Raw genomic sequence first — 23,207 nt, forward strand, 5'->3', positions numbered from 1 at the left:
CACCCAACGCGCCAAGTCCAGCGCCCCAACAATTTCCAACAGCCTCTACCACGTGCATGCACAAGTAGCGTGATAAATAATCAACAGGACTTTTACGTCCCCCCCCCCCCCCCCCCCCATTGTCCCCGTCGACACCCCGAACACCTTGGCCAGACGACGGCAGAGAATGGGTCGTTCGATACGACGTCGGGTTGGGTGCAGGGTTTGGCCGCGACCAGCGTGAGTGTGCATGTGTGCTGACGGTGGAGCTGCAAAGCCCCATACGGTACCCGGACCGGTGCCGAGTACAATGGCTCCAAACCGCCGGACCGGGCAAGAAAGGCTCCAATGAGGAAATTGTTACGACAAACGAGTTAGCTGATCGGCTCGCACCGGGGCAGTTCGTCGAGCCAGAGTGAAAGGGGGTGCTTGGGGACCTTACTGGGAGCGGTGGAAAAATGCGAGAGTGAAAAGTGATCAGGGTTCTAAATCTCTTCATTATTTCGATTTGTCACGGATTAGCTTACATGCTCGTTGTAATTACAATTTAATTCACGCTTCTTTTGTTCGCTTTAGTGCTTTACTTTGTCGCTCTTTTGTTTTTACTCTAGTACTTATTATGTTGTACAAAAAATAAACTGATTACAGACATTTTAAACCAGAGACAAAAAAACATATTAAATAATTAAATAAACTAAATTGCAACGGTAGACTCCACCCATTATTTAACAGGTAAAAAAAGGTAAATCAAGTACTATGTAACGTTTTTTACTAACCCTCATCGTGGGCATATTTCAGCACGAATGGCACAAACAACGATTGACACCTCCTGCAAGTGTGGCGCAAAAAGAGCAAAAATTATATTTGAACGAGCTGCCAACACTCATAACCGTTACGTCGCAGCCGCTCGCGCGTTCGTCCCTTTCGCCGAAACATGGCTTACACGTTTTACCAATTCCATTTGTTTTATTTTTACATGCCCGACCGCGATCCACCGCGTTCGTTCTCGCGGGGCGGATTCGCCTCGCTGGCCATCGATTCCAAATTCTTGCCCAATGATGCACAATCGATCGATTGATGGAGTTGGAAAGGGTCGCTTCACGCCCGAACGCGATGACGAGACGGCAGTGTTCGCCGTATGCCGCCCGTTTGTGCTACCACACTGGCATCACCTATGGTTTTCTTGGAAGCGCTGGAGCATATCGTAGCATCAGTACGCATAAGTCGTCGGTCGGTCGAGTAACGAAAAAAATCCCCTTCTCCCCCGCTCCACGTGCAGTCTGGGGCTTTTTTTACGCACATTCTATTCTTAAAACACCGGCGGGTGGATTTTTTTTATTGGCTGCACGGATTTATGGCCGACATCCGCGCCCGATCCGGGCGTGAAATTGATGTTTCAATCCACGATGTCGTGCGGACGGCTCGTCTCCCCCATTCCCTGCCCAAACCCACATCGGGGGACGCATCGGCCAGAGGCAAATGCCACCGATGCAAATTTCAACGTTCATTCACCTTTCGGCCTGCACCGGCGCGAAGCGAGAGAGAGCATCGCGATGCGGGTGGAATACTGATTGCCTGATTGAGCGGATTGTATAAACTGGCCACCGGGGCACACCAGCCTGGAAAAGGCGCAGATGACACGGTTTGAGTGGTTGTATAATAAGCAGCGCCATCGCTAGTGCACTGTTAAACTGGTGATCTAGTGCGGCTATACGCCCGGCTAGGAAACTGAACGCGAATTGGCCCTTTAACGGAACCACATCCTGTGCGGTTCGGGGCAGCACGTTTATTCAAGAAGGTTCGTCGCTTTATGTTGCCCGTTGAAGTCACCGACGAAACTCACCAAATTTTACACATGGATGTGTCAGAATTTATGCTGAAAAACATGCGTTGAATACTACTGACGATTCCGGTTCATAAGTCCAGCATAAACAGTTCATACCAAGTATCTTTTACAAACCAGTACGACATTTAAAAAAGGTTCGTCGCTTTAGATTACGTTGAAGTCACTGACGTGTTCCGTGAATTTTTCAAGATATATTGCAATTATTTGCTTTAACTTCTCTTCAGCATTGAACATTATTACTTTGAAACCATTTTAAATTCATAGCTATCTAATTTGACAAACTTGAAAGACCTTCCACAACGTAGAATAAAACACCAAGCTGCTTTTTTGGTATACCGGTTGCCTTTCCACACTTTTCCTCCATTTCAAATATAGGAAATGGTACGTTCTTATAACGTGGCGGTACGAAATACTGTGGTAGAAGCATCGGTATTACTATAAATAAGTCTTCAATTAACGTTCATTATGTTCTATACACAACTCAAATGGTTCAAAAGATAGACTGCTTGGCGCGAAACTTCAAATAGATGTCAAAATATTCAAATCAATGGCGGTGGCAAAACAATCAGACATTCTTCCGTTAATCAGACGCCTGTCGCACCGATTGTCAGTCAACTAATAGCATAATTAAGCGCACTAGGCATTTCATCGGGCCAACCATGCGCATTGTACTTCACCATTCAGAGCCATTGCCCTAGTTCCTTCGATCTGGTTTTGGGGTTGGTTGTTCGGGTGCCATTTTTCCCGAACGGTCGTTTCCTTTCGCTGACATTTCTCGCGCAGAAGTTAAGTCACACGCGCCTCGCCTCACGCGCTCGGGGATGCTGGAGGCAAACAGTCCGACCCGGCGAAAACGGGGGTGAACACAACAAACAAATTCGTGTAACGACGTAACACACCGCCCTGAAACTAGCTGCCCGCAATTACTTCAATGTCGTTCAAGACCGGACCGCCCGGGGAAAGAAAGACATAAGTGAGGCGAACCGAAAAAGACAAGCTCATGCTCAAAACCCCTGGGAAGGCTTTTCTTTCACCGGGCAAAACAAGAGGGAAAAAACTAGTCCGTTTGTGGTTTCAATTTTCGGGCTTTCGACTTCCTTCATGCGGGCTTTCGCGGGGTGCATAAGTCGCCGGAGCCCGGGCGTTATTATTTCCCCCCGCCTCGTTGACGATGCTCGAGAGAGTGCGGAAACTGGTTTTACTGGCCCCCTTTTCCATCTCTTTACTTTAGTTTTCAGCCATGTCACCCTTTTGGGGGGAGCATTTCGGGGTTTTTTTTTCTGTTGGCCGTCGTGGTTTTCCTTTTGATCGCTTGGGCGTACGCACCTTGAAACTGATTATCTAACCGTCGGTCCCCTTCCGCACCATCTTTTGCTAACACGCCCTCGACGTCCGACGACGCGATGACAACGCGGCCCAATGCACGCCGATGATGATGGCGCAGTCCGTCATCGGATCGATCGAAAGTGAAATTTTTCGTGCTCTCCCGTTGCGGAACCGTTGCCACACGCCATACACCCTCCTCCCTCTCGTACCGTCCCCGTCAGCATCCCAGTTCCCATTATGCTGCATTATGTCAAACAATGTGAACGAACTTCCCGCTCGTCGCTTAAAGGCACGGTGACTTCAACGCAGTCATCGGCCCCGCCGCACTTTTTGCCGGTGGTGGTCCACTGGTTTGCGGTCGTTCCGTGCCTCCTCGACGCCCACATGGTCCGGGCGAACATTTCCATTGCATTTCCCCGCCGTTCCCGCTGCTCGCCGGTCGACGAAAGGTTGCGGTTTTATTGCCGCAGTTTTCCGTCCGGGTCCGGGGAGGGATTTTGCATAGATTTGATAATTGCGGTTACGGTGCGCGCTGGACGCCGCACTTCCTGGCTCCCAGGCCAAGGGTGCTAACTCATGGCGCTCCATTTGCATGTCTGATCGAGCGGCTCTTTCGTGGCTCTCTTCCCGGTGCTTAGCCATTTGGCCGTTGCCATTTGGACTTCTTCCCGCCGGAGCGCGGAAACATGATTTTCGTATCGAAACGGGAGCGGGGCCATCGGGAGCGTAAAGAAAGGTATCGACCCTTTCACCTGATCGAAACGTCTCGGGCGCCATCTCGACTGAACTCGGGCAGGACACCGCAGGCTGGCGAAAAGCTCAGGTGCCTTTTCGATCGGCGCGATCACGACCAGCGTTGTGCGGTGATAACATTTACGGGAAGGCTAGTTCGATGGTCAACCGGTAGTCCACGGTCCAAGACCAATTGGTGCCGACCGTTTTGTTCGGTAGAAAATGCCACAATTTCGGTGCTGTTCCTTTTCGCTGGCAGAAAGGTGGAGCGCTTTCGAATGTCCTGATTACATCATCCCGTGCCAATGGGGAACCAGTCTCCAGCGCTGCCCTAGAAAAATGTAAAATCTTTACGAGAGATTAAATTATGCTGTAACTGATTTACCCTGTTGCAAATTATGTTGGATGGAAACTACTTTTCACCGATTATATTATTTGTGTATAAACCAAAAATTATTCTTATGATTACAGTAAAACAATTTTTTACAAGAGATTCCCAAAATTGTTAACTGCATTTTCTCATAAATACACAGCAAGATTTATAATTCCCCCAACGATAAAAATCTTTGTTTTGGAGACTAGCTAAATTTTGATTAATTTTAGTTGCAACATAATTGGGGTTCAAATAATCCATTGCCGAATGATAAACAGTTTTAAAGAATGTAAGAGAACATCGTGGATAGTTGGCTTCGGTTAGGTTAGTACACGTTAACTGCTTTTCAAAAGTCTTAGCTGGTTTCTATTTAGTAAAAAAAAATTGAGATGATGGCGAATAATTATGAAATTGTTCTCAATTCTTACTAAAAATAGTTCCGGGTCTAACTTGGTGAGCAAGTTGTTTCTTAAATCTTTCATAAGCTTAAATTTCTTCACTTTAATTTTAGAACGTATTTTATTTTTCATTCCATAAACATTATGGAAAGCAACTAGTTAGTGATAACAATTTGAACATTTTCCATTCAACCATATACTATTAAAATAACATTTATCTCAGTTCCGAAAGCCTGTACGGCATTTTAAAAGAGTCCAACGTAACAACCACTACACCTTGTCACTTTTGGACCTTGTTTTTTTCTGTTTGATGTAAACGATCCCATTTCCATTCCGATTCGGCACCCGATCACGCTATTGTTTCATAATTTCACACCTTGAATATTGTACCGCGCTAACGCGAAGACAAACCCGGGTGCGACTCCATAGCGAAAGGAGAAGGTCGCTCAAGGAAATGCGGTAGCACTCGGCGCGCGCATGGTGGAGGAAAAGTATCAAGATCAACACCGATCGAGGCAGCACCCCCCAGGGGGTCCTCCCTCCTCCACACCTCTCCCACGCGGAGGAAGCGAGTTTGACGGAGCGGCCAACGAACTCCCCGCCGATGGCTGAACGGAAACCGCGGCCGCGGGGTGGATTGGGAGCCGATTGGCATTTTTCCTTCCCAATTCCTAATTATTTTGCTCGTTCACGGATGGGAGCAGCATCAATGAGCTGCTACACCCCTCGGGGCGATGCACTTCGGGGGGAAGTGAGATGTGAAACCGCACCAGGCTGTAGGTCGGCCCGCGTGGTGTTTGTAAGTTTCGAATGTGTCGTTCGTTAGTCACACGAAGCTACTGCTGCATTTGATGGGGCTTAGCAGCCCTTCTACGGGATGGGATTCAGGATAATTGGAGTTTGGAACGGGAAACATGAAGGCACTGGTGAGAGAAAGGAAACCCCGGGAGGTGGGGGATTGCAGGACGAACCGCGACAACAACCGTTTTGTTGGCTTTCTACCAAACAGCCCTCGCTCTCGGTGGTGGTGGTGGTGGGGAACCGTGCGCCATTAGAGAGAAAGGAATAACACACGAAGGAATGGATGAGGATTGAGGGGGGGCTACCCAACACACTACAAGCAAACTGCAAGAAAACTTATGGCGCGACAAACGGTGGCGATACAAAAACATTGCGGTCGCGCTTTTACGGTACTAACGCAAGAGTCTGCACACGAACACTCGTCGCTGCGCTCTCCTTCTGTCGAACTGCGTTCATCAGCCCGGGGGGTGGGCTTACAGTGGGAGGGGAAGGAGCACAAGGTGGAGGGCGTCTCTCCAGGGCGCGATCGAGTCGAACGATCGCGCTGGTGTTGGTGTACGCGGGGCGCGACGGGCACGATCCACGAATGGGTGGGGAGACCAGAGCGAGATGCCCGAATGGGCTGGCGAGGGCTGCCGGAGGGGTGGTGGGGCAAGACGAAGACGCCAACGAAGAACCAGAAGACGGTCTCCATCCACCTACCTGGGTATAAAAACCGATTGTAAAATTGCCTTTTAACACAGTTTCGTTGGAAGTTTCGCTGCGTACGGAACCACAAGACAGGACCGTTTGTTTTGAGGACCATTTTGTGTGTTTGCAATTTTTTGTTTGTTTGTGACGGGGACACAGTGCTCGCCGAAGGACGCGATCCCAAAAGAAGTGCCAAGAAGTGCTCACACGCCACACAACAGTGACGGACGGAGAAGTTTGTGCGCCAGTGCCCCTGAAGAGGAGTTTCTGAACCAGAATCTCCCAAGAACTTCCAAAGGACTTGCAAAGTTTCGGCAGTGTGAAGAACAGACAAACTGTCACAATGAAGTATAGCATAGTGTTCGTGGTTGCACTCTTTGGAGCCGGTACGTACCCAAAAAAAAAATCTAAGGCAAATGTAGAGCATTACTTTCCAAAAAAAAGCGACCAGAATGGATTGGAATATTGTTTCGTTGGATAGAAGAAGAGGGCGAAAAGTTGAGCAAAGTTGAAGGGAACAGGAGTGGCCCCAACCACCGGCAGTGAGGATCTTTCCTTGATTCCTTGTCTTCAGGACAGTTCAGTTCAGTCCCGAACGAGTTCTCCAGAGGAGTCTAGCTCCAAAGCCCGATGCAAATGCGCCATTGAGTTCGTCGAGGCACAAAGAATCTGTCTCGAACCGCCAGTTCAACATTCCACTGCCGTTTACGAAACTCCACGCTCTCGGGGCTCAGAATTGGTTGTTGATCGGGCTTGAGATTGCTTGCTTTCGCTCCCTCCCAAGACCCAGCAAGTGCTGCCTGCGCTGGAGTGAAACGGCAAGCGGAAGTCGCCAGACGAAATGCGCGCGCCGAACAACACAACCGGGTCCACCAACGCGTCGCACACTCTCACTTTCATCGTGCGCGAGTTGGATCGTTGGGCTTCAAGCACGGTTGGAACGCTTTTACGGACGGTCGTACCAGCAGCCTCCCTTTGCGTGGTTGAAACGATCGCGAGATCGAGCGTTCGCGACCATGTGTGACCACGTTCTTGGCGTTGGTTAACACACCAACACATGGTGCAACACATGCCCGTGCCCGTTTTGATCTCCGGAATGATTTCGCTTTCGTTTCGAACTGGTTTTTCCTAACCGTACCGCAGGTTGGGACACCGAAACGATCGGTGAGGTTCAGGTGGTGGTGGTGGTGGGGCAGAACACGGCTCGGGGTAGATGACGGTGATGCTGATGACGATGATGATGTGTGTTTGTGTGAGTGTGTGTGTGTGTGGAGTTGCGCGTACCGTTCGCCTCTTCTCGAAAAATATGAGTCGAGGTCAGCCGGTTCGCCCCTGAGGGAGGGCCCACGGTGGAGGGCTTCTACCTTTCATCCTGCCAAACCGACGGAAGGGGGGGCGAAGGTAGTAGAATGGAAATTTATTCAAAGCGAACAACTCGCGCTCGCTTTCCAGGCCCGGCGTCTCGTTGCGGGGCGTTGGCACACGCAAGGGATCCATGTTCGGATGTTAATCCAAGCGCTCGGTCTCAGATTTCTCGAACCTTTGAGACCTTTTTTCTTGGGCCCTTCCCAAGCATGCATCGAATATGACACCGTGTGCGTTTTAGCGGAATGCGATACACTTAGGGTGACACTCGCTTGTGGGTGACTTTTATTATCCTCACCGTCGCTGTGCTGGGGTGTCCTTGGCAGTTCGATTCGAAGCCTTTTGGGATCGAAAGGCCACCACCATCGATCGACGTTGGCAAGCGTCGGAATGTGGCCGAGAGTTGGCCGTTAATTACACTTTCCGTCCGTGTCGGATTTGAAGTAACACCGATTTCGTATCATGCCATCACTCACCGCGGACTTGTGCAACGGACTGCCATTAGCCGGCGAGCCGAAGGAAACTCCGCTTGCAACCCATTATTGCAAGTATCGGCGTTCAAGGCCCGGTCTGCTACGTTGGCCACCCTGGCAATTGCTCCAAGCGCATCCGGCATTCAAGAAGGATAATCGCAACGGAGTTCGCCCGCCTTCCCGAATGGGGAAGGATTATCGATTTGCACCCTCCTTTCGCCGGCTCGTGGGAGATGTGATGGTCTGCGGAGGGGATAGGGATCAATCACCTGCCGTGAGTCAGACCGTGAGATGCGTTCAATTACGCTAATTACACTTCTGCGAACCACGGGTCGGCGAACTATCGGAACTTATGGGCTCCGCGCGCGATTCAGGATGTGCCGCCTCCAATCCTCGGAGTGCTAGCTGCTCAAGCATCACACCCCCTCCCACAAGCCTTCCTTCCTTTTCCTTCCCTCCCACGCCACGCTGTCTGCCACGGTTGATCGACGGACGTAAGAATACTTAATTGAATTACACTCGCCAAACACCTCGAAGAACTTCGTGGGACGCCCTCATTCCGCCTGTCGTTGAGCTAATTAATCATTGTGCGGTGCAGCAATCGATGGATCTAGTCGGCACGTACACCACGCCCGACGTTCGAAGACGTTCGCCGGAGGCGGCGGCGGCGGCGGCTTCCTTCCCGGGCCCGCTCCTCCCCGCGGGCAAATGTCAGGCGTCTGCCGAAGGAGGACGCCGCGCGCATACATGATGCCGATGGCTTGCGCTTTCCGGGCACGATTCATGCCGTCACAAATTACACCGAATCAAAATTTGCCCCCCGTACACCCCCCCCCCCCCCCCCCCCCCCTACCTTCCACGTCAACGGCACGATGGTGGGCGTCGCGTCCAAATTTCTCCCCGGCTTTGTTTGAGAGTTCGGCCGAGTGCCTAAATGAAATCAGCCCGAATAATGTGATTATCGGGACTAAATCGAAACCAAAGTCTCCCTCCCGACGGGTGGAACTGTTAGCACTTCGACGGTGTTGGCCTAAAGGAGGATATGAGATGTGAGGAGGGTTTTTTTTGTCCCTCCAGTGTTTCCTATTACTCAACGCTGGATACCGGAACACAAAAACAACACTGGCCATTTGACGCTGGCTGCCGGCATTTTCTGTGGATATGCGTTTATTGTGGTTTTGGGGTTTCCTTTTTATGAGCATCAGTTTCCACTGTCCGATGCCGTTAGATAATCGCTCAATTAGTATTCCGCCGGTGCGTCTCCCACCGTGCACTTGGAAGATATTAAAATCGTGCGATGACCGATGCCCCGTCGTGCCGTCGTGCCGTTTCCTCCACGCCAAAGGGCTTGAACGCGCGTCCAGCGGTCATTGGAGCGTGCTTTACGACGCACGAGCCCGGTGGTGGACAGAACCCCGGGCCGTTCCGGGATTCGGTATTCCACGCACGTACCACACGGTGACGCGTATCCGTCACAACTCGGCGTCGTTCGTCGCGTTTCTCTTCGCTGGAACCATAAAAAAAAAACAGCGCAACAAATTGTGACAAGCAATCACACACGTACACACACACACACACACACACACACACACACACACACCCCCACGCACGTACATGTACACACGCTCACGGAGGATGGTCAGAAGTGGACCGAAGTTCATTGACAGCCCAGCACGACCCTATCGCCGATCGCCGGTTCATTTCCTCCGGTGACAAAACGCGTGACTAAATTAGTTAATTTTAACGACTCCCAATCTTTTGATCCTTCCCATCCTTCCCTAGCCCGAGGTGGCCAGAGGTGCGGAGGTTCGGTGTCACTATCTAACGGGGGTCTAATAACACCTCGGGAAGCAGTTGACGTGTGATGTCGAGTGAATGTCGCGTGAGGTTTTTTTCATTGCTAACCCACGAATGTCACCCGAACCGAACGGGTTTGGCATTGAACTGGCACTGTTCCGACGCAAGCGGACTAAGTGCCTCACTTACGGGGGTTCCCTTTCGAAATCGAACCACAATTGTCGAGCGCGCTTGAGCTTGAGATCGATGGCAACGCGTCGTGACCTTCTCGCGTTCCCTTCTGCATCGATGGGGCGATTATCCTTTTACCACTTTCCATAGTGCTCCAGTTCGATGTGAGAGGATGTTACCGTACCGGGTACCGCAGTCTTGAAAGTGGCACGAAGACACTCGCACTGCAATTGCACTGCCATTGCCAATCGACTTCTCCTGCGTCTTGCAGAACCAATCCCCCGGGTGTGCGAATCGGTGCGCTCATCACCGAACCACGTTCAGCCTTCATACTCCCCCTGGCACCACTAATGACCCTTGCCGCATCCGGAGGCGATACGCGCCGAGGCTATTACGGGCACACGAACGGAATGGCCCGTGGGGACAGCGTTTAACAAAACTGGAGCAACCGAGCGCAAGATTGTTGCACGGCGCGCGCTAAAACAGGTTGACCTTCATTGGCTCGTGACGGATCTTCGAATCGATTTAGAAAGTAATGTGAACTGGCTGTGGCTCCACTCGTGCGGGTATCGAGGCCTACCGTTACTCGCTCCCGGACGACGCCATCTTGGCTTTTTATTGCACTCCATCGATGCGTCGACACACTAACGGAAGTGCGCTAATTGTGCAAGTACGCGTCGGTTAAGAAATTGCGACCGGTGCTGAATTCCGATGGGGGTTTTAACGATAATCGCTGAACTTGGCCCAGAAAGCGCAAAATGGAAAATGGAAAATGGACGGTGGTTTCGCGTGGTCCACGGTTTCGTTGGGATGCTAAATAGTATCTTGGAACCAAGGTGTTGATGCGCAAGTCGTGCACGAAACGTGCGTCCTCGAGGGGGGGTCGTTTATTTTTTTTTAATGTTGTTGTTAGGAGCTGATCGCTTTCCTTAATGGCATGTCACGCGGCCCACGGATATTCAAATTCCAAGCCGCTCGGCGCTTTCATAATATCTCCTTCGGATGAGGCGTAATATTTATTTGCCCTCCCCAAGCGAGTCCAGCGGTGCGAAGGTGAACCCGTACCCGAAGATCGGGAAAGATCGCGCTAACTCACGCCCTGGCGGAAAGGGAAGGGAGGGACCGGTGGACGCGGTGTTGGTGTTCGGTCGGCAGGGTTGTGACATAACCGTGATTGTGTCACCCGGGCGCACGGGAGGAGTATGCATGCAGGCGACTACCGTTATCGAATCTCGGGGACAGGTTTTTGGAAGCTGTGACTCCTCCACTCCTCCGGGCGGGTGGGTAGGGAAGGGAGCGAGCTGCTGGTGACGACGGTTGCGCAATCGGATTTCGATCTTCGATAATCGCCCTCCCCTGCGCCACCCGACCCGGGCTGCCTCCACCCTTTTGGGTGTTGTTTTCCTTGTTTTTTCTTGCTCTCGAAACCACCCTGCTTCGTTCGAATTTCGCAATTCATTAACAGCGTTCCGTCCAGCGGCATTCCACGGGGACTTCACCCGACGGTGGGAGCAATAAAAATGGCGGTGGCCATTAAAAGAAAAACATACAACAGCACGGCAGAAAAATGCGGAAGGCCTTGCGAGATCTTCCACCAGCGGTTTTGTTTTTTTTTTTTGCCACTCCTGCTCTCACGTCAGCCTCCGCGGGTTTCTTTACATTTATGTGCCCGTGTGTTTTTGTCTGCCTTATTGCATGGTTTGTTTCGCTTCGCCTTTTCTTCTGCTGCCCCAGGAACCGGCCGAGATTCTTGTGGTTTTGCATAGCGCGACTTTCACTTTTGCGCAGCCGACGGAGCTCACCTTTGGCGCCGATTCCGGAACCACGGTACGGAAAGCGCACCCGAAGCCGTCCGTCTTGGGTCAACCGAAAAGGTGAACCAGTTCACGCGTCCGGTGCCGTTCGGTGTTGCTTCTGGCTGCATATTAAATGACGCAGTTGCGGCCGGCGGGAATAAGGCTGAGTTTGCCCCACGGCTGGCAATCCGTTTGGCATATGTCACCGGTGGTGGATTTATTGATAGTTCCATCTCGGCCATGTTACAACCGGAGGATCCCGTCGTAACCCGGTGGCCTCCCGGTGACAGTGATGGACGCAGCGAAGAAAACGAGAGCGACACCGAACCGAATCGGACACTTCGGAGAGAGGCGACTCGAACATGTCCGACCGGTACATGTTTGCTTATTTATGTGTTAATTAAATTCTATTATCCATTAACGCGCGCACATTCCATCCTGAAAACCGGACGCCGTTGCACAACAAACAAGAACGCCCTCTAGTGTTTTGGCGGACGCTGTACAAACACTCACTCCGCTCCAACCTTCCTGTAGGGTGTCTATATGCATTCGCAAATCGTAAAATGGCGATTGAAACGTCACGCAATAAATATCTCCACCCACCCACACGGTGGTGAAGGTTTCGCGCCCTCAAGCCGAAGACGGGCTTATCCGAGGTGGATAATCAATTCCGAGAGTAAAGCCCGGGGCTGGCTTATGTTGTGCATTCCAAATGTGGCATGAACCGGCTTCGCTCGGTTCAAAAGTCAAACGCGACCTGCGGTCGATTTAGGGCTGGGAGTCCATCAAGTCAGGAAACAAGGACAGGAAATTGACCTGTACGGAAATAATTAACACATTCGGGCAGACGGGGTCATCACCAAGTCGAGCTCAAGTTCGTTTTATTAACTGCCCATCCTGCTTCAGAAACGGTTCAGAAACGATGTCTTCCCGATGAGGTCAAACGAAACAAGGAATCAAACATATTTCAACTCGTGAGGGATTGATAAAATCCCATTTTTCCCGAATCGCTACAATGTAACCGGCATGTTGTAAATGCGTGCCACACTGTTTTCTTTGGGGATGTTATTCCACCCCATGTTTCTCCACCCCACGGCAGCAAATTCGCGATTTCTGCCTCCTCAAATTGAACGAACGACGCAAACAAATGCTTGACGGTGATTTGCCGCCTTGAATGCTTCCATGCACCTCGGGGCTTTTCTCTTCGCCAGGGCAAACAATCGTTTAAAATCGAATCTTCTTTCATCAACAATAACTTCGGGGGGTTTCACTTTTCCCCTGCACCCGCTGTCGTGTGGAAAGTGTTCCCACCCCCACTTTTATGGCGTTCGAAAACATTCGGTAACGCTTTCCGATCGGTTGCCAAAGATAGCACACGTTTGCGTACGGAACGGTTTGATGTATCGAATGTGGGGGGTGTGAAGGGGTGGTGGGAGGGAAGCAAATTGCAGTTGAGAGAAGGAAGAAAAAAAGGTGGAACAAACATCCATAAACGTACGACAGCTTTCCCGCCCATTTTCCAGGAGTGCGTGGAAAATATGCCAATCTCGATTGGCACCACAAAAGACCTTCACCAGTTCAACCATTTTCTATGCATGTGTGGTTGTTTTCCCCGTTACTTTCCCTTACGCGAGGCAACAAACAAAGTTCGAGACTGGTGGTGAGCGGGTTTTTGGGCCGACATAAAAGCACGAACCCTTTGAAAACCCTTTTACTACGGGCAAACCAAAAACCGACCGACGCGTGTTACCTGTTGGATGGAAGACTATATTGACAGGTTTTTCTCGCAGCACCTCCTCCGCGAGATATTTGCACGACTCGTGTGATGCGGCTCCCGAAAAACCCACACACAGCGTATGATAAAATGGCTACCGTGAATGCCTGCGGCTTACGGCGTACCGTGATAACGTTCCGGATAACAATGTGGATAATCAGCGAGCTTTATCGTGCCCTGCGACGGGCGTGATCGTAGATCAAGGCGTTTTTCTTGCGTGTTTTTTTTTCTCTAAGCTCGTGTGTTGTTATTGCTGTTTTCCTTTGAAAGGGCTTTGATAAAACCAAACAACACTAAAGATGGCAGCGAGTTTCCGTCCCGCGTAGAAAGGGCGCCTGGTTGGGGGAGCAGGTTTTTCCACGCGAACGCGAACTAAGCGGCCCTCCACGAGCGTCGGCAATTTAATTGCGGATCTTCTCGTTCGTCTCGCAAAAAGGGTTGCAGTGCGAGATCTAATCTCACGCCGGATTTGTTTACCGAGCCGAGCGCGTTCTCCGACCGTCTTGCCCTTTATCGTGGATGCCATTAGGTTGGAAACGATGCCGGATGCGAGCAAACTTCACCAGAATCCTCATTACACCGTATCGGGTGACTTATGTTTAGTGTTAGGAGCTTTTCGCCTCCGATACAAAATCGCACGAACACACACGTACACAGCGCATGTCGCGGGCGATAACGCAAAAGTCATTGCCGGGGATCGTTCGGGCCCGTTTGAACGAAATGCCATTCGGATAAGTGGCACCGTTTGACAGAAAACCCATTCAGGATATGAGATTTGGTTGGCTGTTAGTTTTTCCTTCCCCCAATAGGTAACATTAACCTTGCCTTAGAAAGTCAATGCCATCGGGCCGTTAGAAAAAAAAAACCGTTGGATTCTTTTGCGCCAATTTGTGAAACGATTTCGAACTTGCCAGAGGTGAGGGAAGGAACGAAAACAACACACAGTTTAATGTTGCTCCGCTACGCCGAGCACGCACTTATCTTATGCTGGCGCGCTAAATGAGGCAAAAAAACAAAAAGGCAAGACTTTAGAGCGGCCGGATAAAATGAGCAATTATAATAAAGCGTTCACGGTCAACGAGGGCGACCGGGAGGGGCCCCTGCGGCATGGAGGAGGAGCCGTTTTTCACCTTCACCTTTTCGCTGGAACTCTGGAAAGCAGTCGGGGTCGAGGGGAGGAAAATTGGCCTCCCGACCCTCAAGCCTCTCCAGTCAAAAAAGAAAAACACTTTGCATCTGGTGTTAAACTATTTCAATTCCCCTCCGCGAGCCCGTTCTTCTTTCTTTCTTTTACACTTTTACTTTCGTTTCGTGGATGCCGTGAAGAGGCCTCGAACGTCGATGGCTCTCGGCTCGGTGTCCAGTTTGGCACCTAATCGCCCATTTCCATTTCGTGAAGGGTGTCCAATTAATCTCATCGACGGTGGAGAACTCTCCGACGTTGACGGCCGTGGTGTCGGTCGGTCCGGATGAGGTGAAGTGTTGTTTCGCGATGGTGGATAATTTTCTTGCCCATCTCTGCCGAGACAATGCCGGCCCCCCGGGTCGTTGATCTCCAAGCACGGAACGGAAAACATCTGCCCACGACGGCCGAGGTGGCATTGGAGGCGGGGAGAATGAAATTGCACGTGAAATGGGTTTCAGCAGCAGCAGCAGCTCCGTCGTGGCCGATGGAGAGATTGGCGCAAAACGCTCCGGTTTCTATTTTTACCGCCGGTTTGTTTTTCCACCCGGCTCTCCCCGTTTCTCTCCGCACAAATTGCCCACTTGAAGAAGCTTTTACTTTCACGGTTGCCTCGAACACGGTGGAGGCGGAAGCGAAAGTGGAAAACAAGCAATAGAAGGCGGCCACTGCAACCCACGAGCGCCCGAAATCGATGAAAGCGAAAGCGCACCTCGCACGCAATGCCGATGCTGTGGAGTCGGATTGCCCAACGGCGTTGCTTCAGGATGACTTCTTCGATCTTGCCTCATGTGCGATGCGCATGGCGCGATATTCTGCAAGCCGAGCTCCAAATGCGATTGACGGCTTAATCACGACCCGCGTGCCAGCGAACCCCCTTTCCCGGCGTACGCATGGCCCACTGACCGCGGGAAAACTCGGACAGAACCACGTGTTACGCACCGACGCGGTGACCAAATGGAGCGACTAGGGAGAGCTGACCATAAAAAACAAGGAAACGAAATACAAACAAACCCGAACCGATTATTCAACCGGGCTACGGGCTTTTAATGAGCGACTTTATGTTGCTTATGTCTTTGTTAAGGTTCCACTGTTTGCCGCCGGAGGGAGAGAGAGAGAGAGGGGAGCCTAATTTTTCGGTCGGGAAACATAAAATTCGGTCAGCACCGTGCTAATCGCTCGAGCCGCATGGAAGAAAATCCCCACCCTATATATGTGACGCACATGTGCGACCCTAAGAGGTAGTGTTAAACCACGAGGTTGATTATGTCACTGGCGCGCATAGATTGGTTGACTTCACTTCTCGAGAGTGAGAGAGTAAGGGAGATATTTTATAAGCCGTTCCAGTATTTCATAATTGGTTTGATTAACACTGGCACTCCCGTGTACGCCTTTGTTTTAGGAATAATCGAAGTGTGCGTTGATGTTGATCCAGGCTCGGTCCCTTTTGTCCGCTACACCCTGTAGGAACCCGTTACCGAACAGCGTGTGCTTTACGTAAACGATGCCTTACGTCCCGGCGGTAAGGCATGAGATGACAAATTATCGAACACCATGTCGACAAAACCCCAAACACAAACACACACACGTGACGATGAAGCCGACGCCGGTCGGACCGTTGCATAAATTAAAGATCATTTGGTGGAGATAAAAATAATGGCAATTACGGTGTAATTATTATCAGTGGCGAAATTTACGATGGCCGAAACGCTGATGGGTCGGGAAAATTTATCGATTCCCGGGCCGAAACACCCACCTGCATCTCACCGACCGGTCTGTTGTCATCGACCGAGGCCGAGGCCGGGGGGTGGTTGATTTCCCGCAAAGGTGGCTCTGTTGCGGTGATACTAGAATTGCCCTTCTACCGCCGGAGTCGACCGGATTCTCGTGGTGTGGAAACTGATTGCGCAATCGCTAGATTTATGATTGAATTGAAACGCAGTGATTCGCTTCAAAATCCGTGTGCATAACATCGTTATCGCGGGTCGTGCAGGCGCGGCCCGCATGACTAATGGGACGGGGGCCCTTTTCTGCACTCGGGTCGCTTAAAATTTGGAGTCCTAAAATCCACAACCACGCCAACTTTTAATCGCCGCCTGTCCGCCCGCGCGCTTCCGAGATGAGTTCATTAATCATGCGACGGCCACGTCCCGGACGCGGACACACTAACGGATTGAACGGCCCGTACAGCTTAGGGGAAGGGGAACGGGGGAGCGGAAGAGCTGTCCGCTCGATGGTATTGTCCAGGCATCGGAGGGACCGATGCGGAGGCTATGGTACAGCAAACAAGAAAAATGGAAAATCATAGATCACTTTTCCCAACCGCCCTACTATCTACCGGGTTTGCATTTTTATTCCAAAATGAAGGAAAACAAACACAGAAACATGTTGGAAATTAGAAGCAGCAAAGAAGAACAAGTATCTTTCGCAGGCAAAAACGGGCGCAATGTGCAAACAAATAGAATGGAAAACAAAACAATATTAGGACTCCTGCATAAACACTCTTCTCCAGCACTCCCTAAACGCCCAAAGACACACAAATTCTAATACACGCACGCACGCAAAAGCCGTCCGCAAATCCGACAGGTCACAAATCATTCACCTGATCACGGAACCGTACCTTTTGCGGTTTGATGCGACGACGACGAAGGCGGCGATGACGCTCTCCGGGCCGGGAACAATCCATCATCGGTGGGAGTCCACTCGTGGACCCTGGGAGTGGAAGTGGGGGGAGGGGGTGGTTCCCGGGCAAGACACTGGCTGTGCCTTGAAAAATGACACCAATCATCGTGGCCCGTCCGTCACGCGGGACGCCCCGGCGAAAGGAGAGATGTTGGGTCCATTTTTCCATTCTTGGCGATAGTTTGTCCGCCGAAAAAAAAAAAAGAACACGGGACATCCGGAATGAGTTGCACCTGCGAAGGTCGTCCTTTATTTTTGTTGTTGCTGGGTCGGCAGCTGAAGAAAGAAAGATAAGGCTAGAAAAATGTCCCTCCCATTCCGGTGTGGGTGGTGGAGTTTTGTGATTTTTTATTTGCTTCATTTCTTCTCCCCAATTCCAAGTAACCTAATGAAATAGAAATAACGCTGGGTTAGCAAAAAAAAAAAAACAATCCATTCTGTCGGTTCGCTTTGATGATGTTTCACCCCCCAACGCGAGTTTTACTTTTTTTTTTCTAACCGTTTTCCCATGCTTTCCCCCATGAATTTGCAGCCGTGGCCCAGGATAGCTTCAAGTGTCCGGACGACTTCGGCTTCTACCCGCACCACAGCTCCTGCGACAAGTACTGGAAGTGCGACAACAACGTGGCCGAGCTGAAGACGTGCGGCAACGGGCTGGCGTTCGACGCGACAGACTCCAAATACCTCACGGAGAACTGCGACTACCTGCACAACGTGGACTGCGGTGACCGCACCCAGCTAGGTAATTATTGTTGCATAAAACTACTCCCACACCCTCAGCGCTCGGGACAGCTTCCCGCCTCCTCCGGTTTCCCCGTTTGCCCGACGTTAGGCATTTATTTGCTTAGCCACGGCCGGATTGGCTGTCGTGCGTGGCCAAATGCGTCGCGTTTCGCTGCGCTGCGGTGGGCTCCGGTGCTAATTATATATCGGCTCGCTGCCAACCCGTGTCCTGCAAACAGTGCACACACACACACGCCTCCCCTCCGTGTTGACACGTGCGCACAATTTAAACCGCACCATTTAAGCCGGGGTAGGCTTTTCCACAGCCGAATGAAGCGTTAAAATCCGCATCGTTCCTGCTCCGTGGTGGAAAATCGTTTGCCTTGGCCACGGTAACGTTGAGTGCGAAATCTTTACTATTTCCTGTTTCGCAGCGTCCCTAATGCGAGCGTGAATTTAAAGCGATCCTGTTCCCTGCTGGAGTCAAAATGGCGCACGCCAACCTCACGATAACCCTCGAGAACACAGACGGCTTTAGACATGGCACTGTGAGAGGCTGCCCTTAGTGTAGCAAAACTAGTACAATAAATCATATTGTATTTATTGGTGGAACAAATACTATCCATTTCATTAAATCTTTTTCAATGGGAAAGCAGTCATTTTCGAAACTCATTCATGTGTAATGTTCAATCGAAATGATTTTTCTCAGTCCCACTGAAATCTGGAGTTCTTATTTTTTTGTAAAACATCCTCCAAAACGGTCCACCCGATGGCCCACAGTGCTCGAATGAGCGCGCATAACGCCAATTCTCACCACCGGTGCACACATACGCACCCCGTCTACCACTAATCTGTTTGTAGTGGGCTCTCCCGAACCGAGTTGCTGGCCGCAGTTTAATGCAATAAATTAAATTGTGAAGTTATATTAAATTTTTCCCACCTCCCGGAATGCGCTTTCCACCGCAGACCTGAAGTCTCATGCCATCAAACACTTCCCAAACATGGGATAAGAGCCTCTAAACAGAGGGGCGGGAGATGATTTGTACGCGCCTACGTTGGCGAAGAAAATGTTCGGGCAATAATTAATTAAACATCTATGAATTTGTCCATTACACACCGATTTAATCGACGCGAAACGAGCGGTAACCAGATTTACCTCGAGCACGATGTTAGCGGTTTTGTTGATTGAAAATTGCTGCTGTTTTTTTTTCGCTTTCAATAAGGCTACGCTTATTACGCTCTTCCTCTCGGGTGAGGTATTAAATTGTTTGTTCAAACCGCAACGAATCTCAGTGCGGTTTCTCAAGAAAACCACGCAACGGAAAGGACACTTGATCAATCGGCCAAGGAAGAATGTTTTTCATCAGATGTGGCTTTTAGGCTTACCTTCATGGTTGATTTAAACAATCAGCATCAACAATCATCGGAAGGAATCGGAAGGATAAGGATGAGGAATGTGGTTTAACATTTTATTTTCCTAGAACATCCCACACATTCCTGGGCAAAAGAGGCAAGAATGTCTGTGCTTTCTTTGCTGATGTTCGCCATTATTTACACCTTTCCAAGAAGGTTGCTATGGTTGTTTGAAGCGGACGCTGCTTTGTGGAGCTGACAGGTGACATTAATGCATTCATCCGTGATCGATTGCGGTGCTGAGATAGCGCTGCACTTTGACTGTCCCACAGGCCATGCACCTTATCGCACATTATCGATTTCCCGAGTGACTTACTGCCTCATTGACCTCAAGACCGTCCGTAAATTGAACCTAATCTAAATCGTACATTTGGTTGACCTTTTGCAGAACCTCCAATCTCCACCTCCCACTGCGAGCGTCTGTACGGTATCTTCCCGGATGCGGCCAAGTGCGACGTCTTCTGGAACTGCTGGAACGGTGAGGCCTCGCGCTACCAGTGCTCGCCCGGACTGGCCTACGACCGCGATGCCCGCGTCTGCATGTGGGCCGACCAGGTGCCGGAGTGCAAGAACGAAGGTGAGACCCCACAAACAACGACCCGACCCGCACGACTCATGACACTAACCCCTCCGCCGTCTTTCTTCCCCCCGCAGAAGTGGCAAATGGATTCGCCTGCCCCGCCGCCGGCGAAATCTCCAATGCCGGATCGTTCTCGCGACATGCCCACCCGGAGGACTGCCGCAAGTACTACATCTGCCTGGAGGGAGTGGCCCGCGAGTACGGCTGCCCCATCGGAACCGTCTTCAAGATCGGTGATGCCGACGGTACCGGCAACTGCGAAGACCCCGAGGACGTTCCCGGATGGTAAGCGACGCGATCGGTTTGCTTATGCTTTCTAAACAGCTTCTTGCCAAACGCACCTTTTCGAGTGTTTGATAAATTCATCCAAATTCCCTTTTGTGTTGCACTGTGTTCTCCTGGCATGTGTGTTTGGGGTGAAGGACGTGTGTATGTGTGTGTGTATGGTCTGCAAGAGATATCTCTGCTTTCAACTCTATTGGTTTAGTTTTACCGATTTCAAATGCCGCTATGCTTTCCCTAAATTGTTGTCTTTACGAAAACGAGAAGTTTTCCGGAAGTAGCCATCATTTTCGGTAGCTAACATCAAAAGCAAACATTCTGTCCCGACTCCGTAGCATCCTTTTCGGTTTGTTTTACTAGAAAAAATAAATCAAATTATTTTCCGCCTGACTGAACACGACTTTCCACCCTTTTCCGCTATCTAAACAAAACTTCTTCGGAATGAAATGTTTGAAATGGTTTGATCCAAAACTGAAATGACTAACTGGCTTTTAAAATCTACCCGTTCGAAGGGACTAGAAAATCTCCGCTTTCCGCTTCCCCACCCCTCTCTGCCCCGTTCACGCCCATTCACGTAGAGTGGATAATGTTTTCATTTCTATGTTACGTTTTACGTGTGATCGCTAACCATCATCTAATCTCCCCCCCTTCCAACCAACAGCGAAGATTACTACGGTGATTTGGACTTGAAAAGCATCCGCAAGAGCGAACTCCTTGCCGGTCTAGCCCTCCAGTCCGGTGGTGCGCCCGCCTCCACCAAAGCTAACGTTAAGTCCAACCGGCCGGCTCCCAAGGAGAGCAACTAAGCGAGACTCCCAAGGAGAGCAACTAAGCCCACTAGTGGGGCGCGGTTGGTGTAGTGTAGGGGAAGAGGTGTATGAAAAACGTGTAGGCAGGAAACGAAGCACCAGGAAGGAGTGTGGTTGGGAGTGCATGTATCAGTGCATGACTTTTAGGAATACAATGTTAGGGAACACACAGAACTGAGACAGCGAGACAAGGAACGAAACAGAACGAAACATATTTCGAAGGAAAATAGATGAAAAAATAGAAACATGAACAGACTGCGCTGGGAAAATAGCAGACAGGACGAAGGCTGGACAGGAAATTGAGAAAAGAAACTAAGCATGAAATATCTTCAAATCAGCTACCTTTAAACCATCGCAAAGTAGAATCGGTGAACCGGACTATCATCAGGATCGAGTAGAAAGAACGAACAGTGTTTGCGCTCAAAACACACCTTTACACCTGTCTAAGATCTGTCTCACCAAATGGAAAGTCCTTTCAGTACTTTTCCTTTTCCCTCAATGGATAGCGATGGGAAAGATGAACCTTATTTCCCTATGAACGCAAGTACCCCAGGCCAATATCTTATATTCGTAAGAGAAACGGTCAATGATCACCCTTGAATGCGAGAAAGTAACGTTTTGGGGATAAATGTTGAAGAATTCACGTGAACCCTACCTGAAAACGATTAGGATACGTACAGCGCAAAGGAAGACAAAACTTTCGGACTAGTTTTTTTCCGTGAGAAAGCCCAATCGATTCTTATCCCACTCAAGTTAAGATGATGTGTGCACACTCACCTATCACAGCTAAACTCAAGCTTTTCTTTGAGTTTTGTTCGTGTATTGTTTTCGTGCCGTGAGTGCTTGGAAGCTTTGCGCTGGTGTTTTTGCGTGCGTTGTTGTGTTGATGGTTCTTTCTCTCATTTCGATGTGGGTTTCTTTGCCCGTCATACTTTATTGTAAGAGTATGTAAGAGGGGTTGCAATAGCTCTTTCCTGTCGCAAACCAATTCTCATCTCGGTTTAAATATTGCAATTACTCAAACTGGATAATTTGAGTAATTTCACATTTTCCTATACTTTCACTGTCTATTGCTTGGGCTATAATGACTAGGTCTCAACACAGTTCACCGATCAACAGAGTCTCAGATTAGTTCACACGTTGAATTAACTATCATAAAACCTCGGATCGCTGATTCGAATGCTCGCGTTAATGCTTTAGAATGATGTTTTGTTCGGAATCTTATCTCTCCACGAAAGTAGTCTGGTAGACATAACGAAATCACAAAAGCTGAAGAATCTACCAGAAAACACTTGCGGTAAACGCAGAAGAGTGCGTAGTTAAATCCTAAAACAGAAAATGAAATATTAATAAAAAAAAAATCTCAAAACTTACACCACCCCCTCTACTACCCTTTTATGGACCCTCACTGTTCATTATTCTACTATCGTCCGCGCCCAACGGTGGTTGTTACTGGGTTTTGTTCTAGTTCATTCCAATCGACTTCGTATTACGTTTCTCTTGTGTTGTTCTTTCGCTATTCACTCTTCTCTCTGCTACCACTTATAACGGAAGAGTTTTCACACTTTAACCGATCGATACTAACGGGTAAGACTCATTTTCACTAAATGATCATGGCAGAGTGTGTGGTACTGAGTGTTTGTTTGTTTTTATCCTGTTCCTAATTTAACCTGGTACCATCAGTTAACAGACTGCGATGACATTTGATGGTACTTTTTATCGGTTTGATTCACTCATTTGTTTTTTTTGCACGGTTTTATTTCTTTAACCAATGATTTACTCTAAAGCTCTACTCGTGGAATAAAGTTTATCATCCGAAATGTAGCTCAACTCGATCTACTGCTCGTGCGTGTGCGTACGATTGTTTTTCAAGGAGTTTAAAAGCAATGATTTCAATAATTTCCAATCAATTTCCACCGACTTCTAACATCGGTCTTTTGTCATTTGTATTCTTCACAGCGAGGACTATTACGGTGATCAGGACATCAAGGCCCTCCAGAAGAAAGGCTATTAA

General features: G+C 49.7%; 1 protein-coding gene across 2 annotated transcripts; it reads left to right on the plus strand.

Annotated features, from left to right (window-relative positions):
• The first annotated feature begins 6,488 nt into the window (after positions 1-6,488).
• On the plus strand, positions 6,489-23,207 carry LOC131272352 (protein obstructor-E). 2 transcript variants are annotated; one of them, XM_058274061.1, is made up of 5 exons: positions 6,489-6,531; positions 17,919-18,128; positions 19,911-20,099; positions 20,177-20,387; positions 21,046-21,190. In XM_058274061.1, the coding sequence occupies exons 1-5, from the start codon at positions 6,489-6,491 to the stop codon at positions 21,188-21,190; spliced, it is 798 nt and encodes a 265-aa protein (XP_058130044.1). The 2 variants fall into 2 exon arrangements, with proteins under 2 accessions (XP_058130044.1, XP_058130045.1); XM_058274062.1 differs by lacking the exons at positions 6,489-6,531; positions 21,046-21,190 and adding exons at positions 15,754-15,796; positions 23,153-23,207.

The sequence above is a fragment of the Anopheles coustani genome, chromosome 3 (assembly GCF_943734705.1).
Source record: "Anopheles coustani chromosome 3, idAnoCousDA_361_x.2, whole genome shotgun sequence".
Taxonomy (NCBI): Eukaryota; Metazoa; Arthropoda; class Insecta; order Diptera; family Culicidae; genus Anopheles; species Anopheles coustani.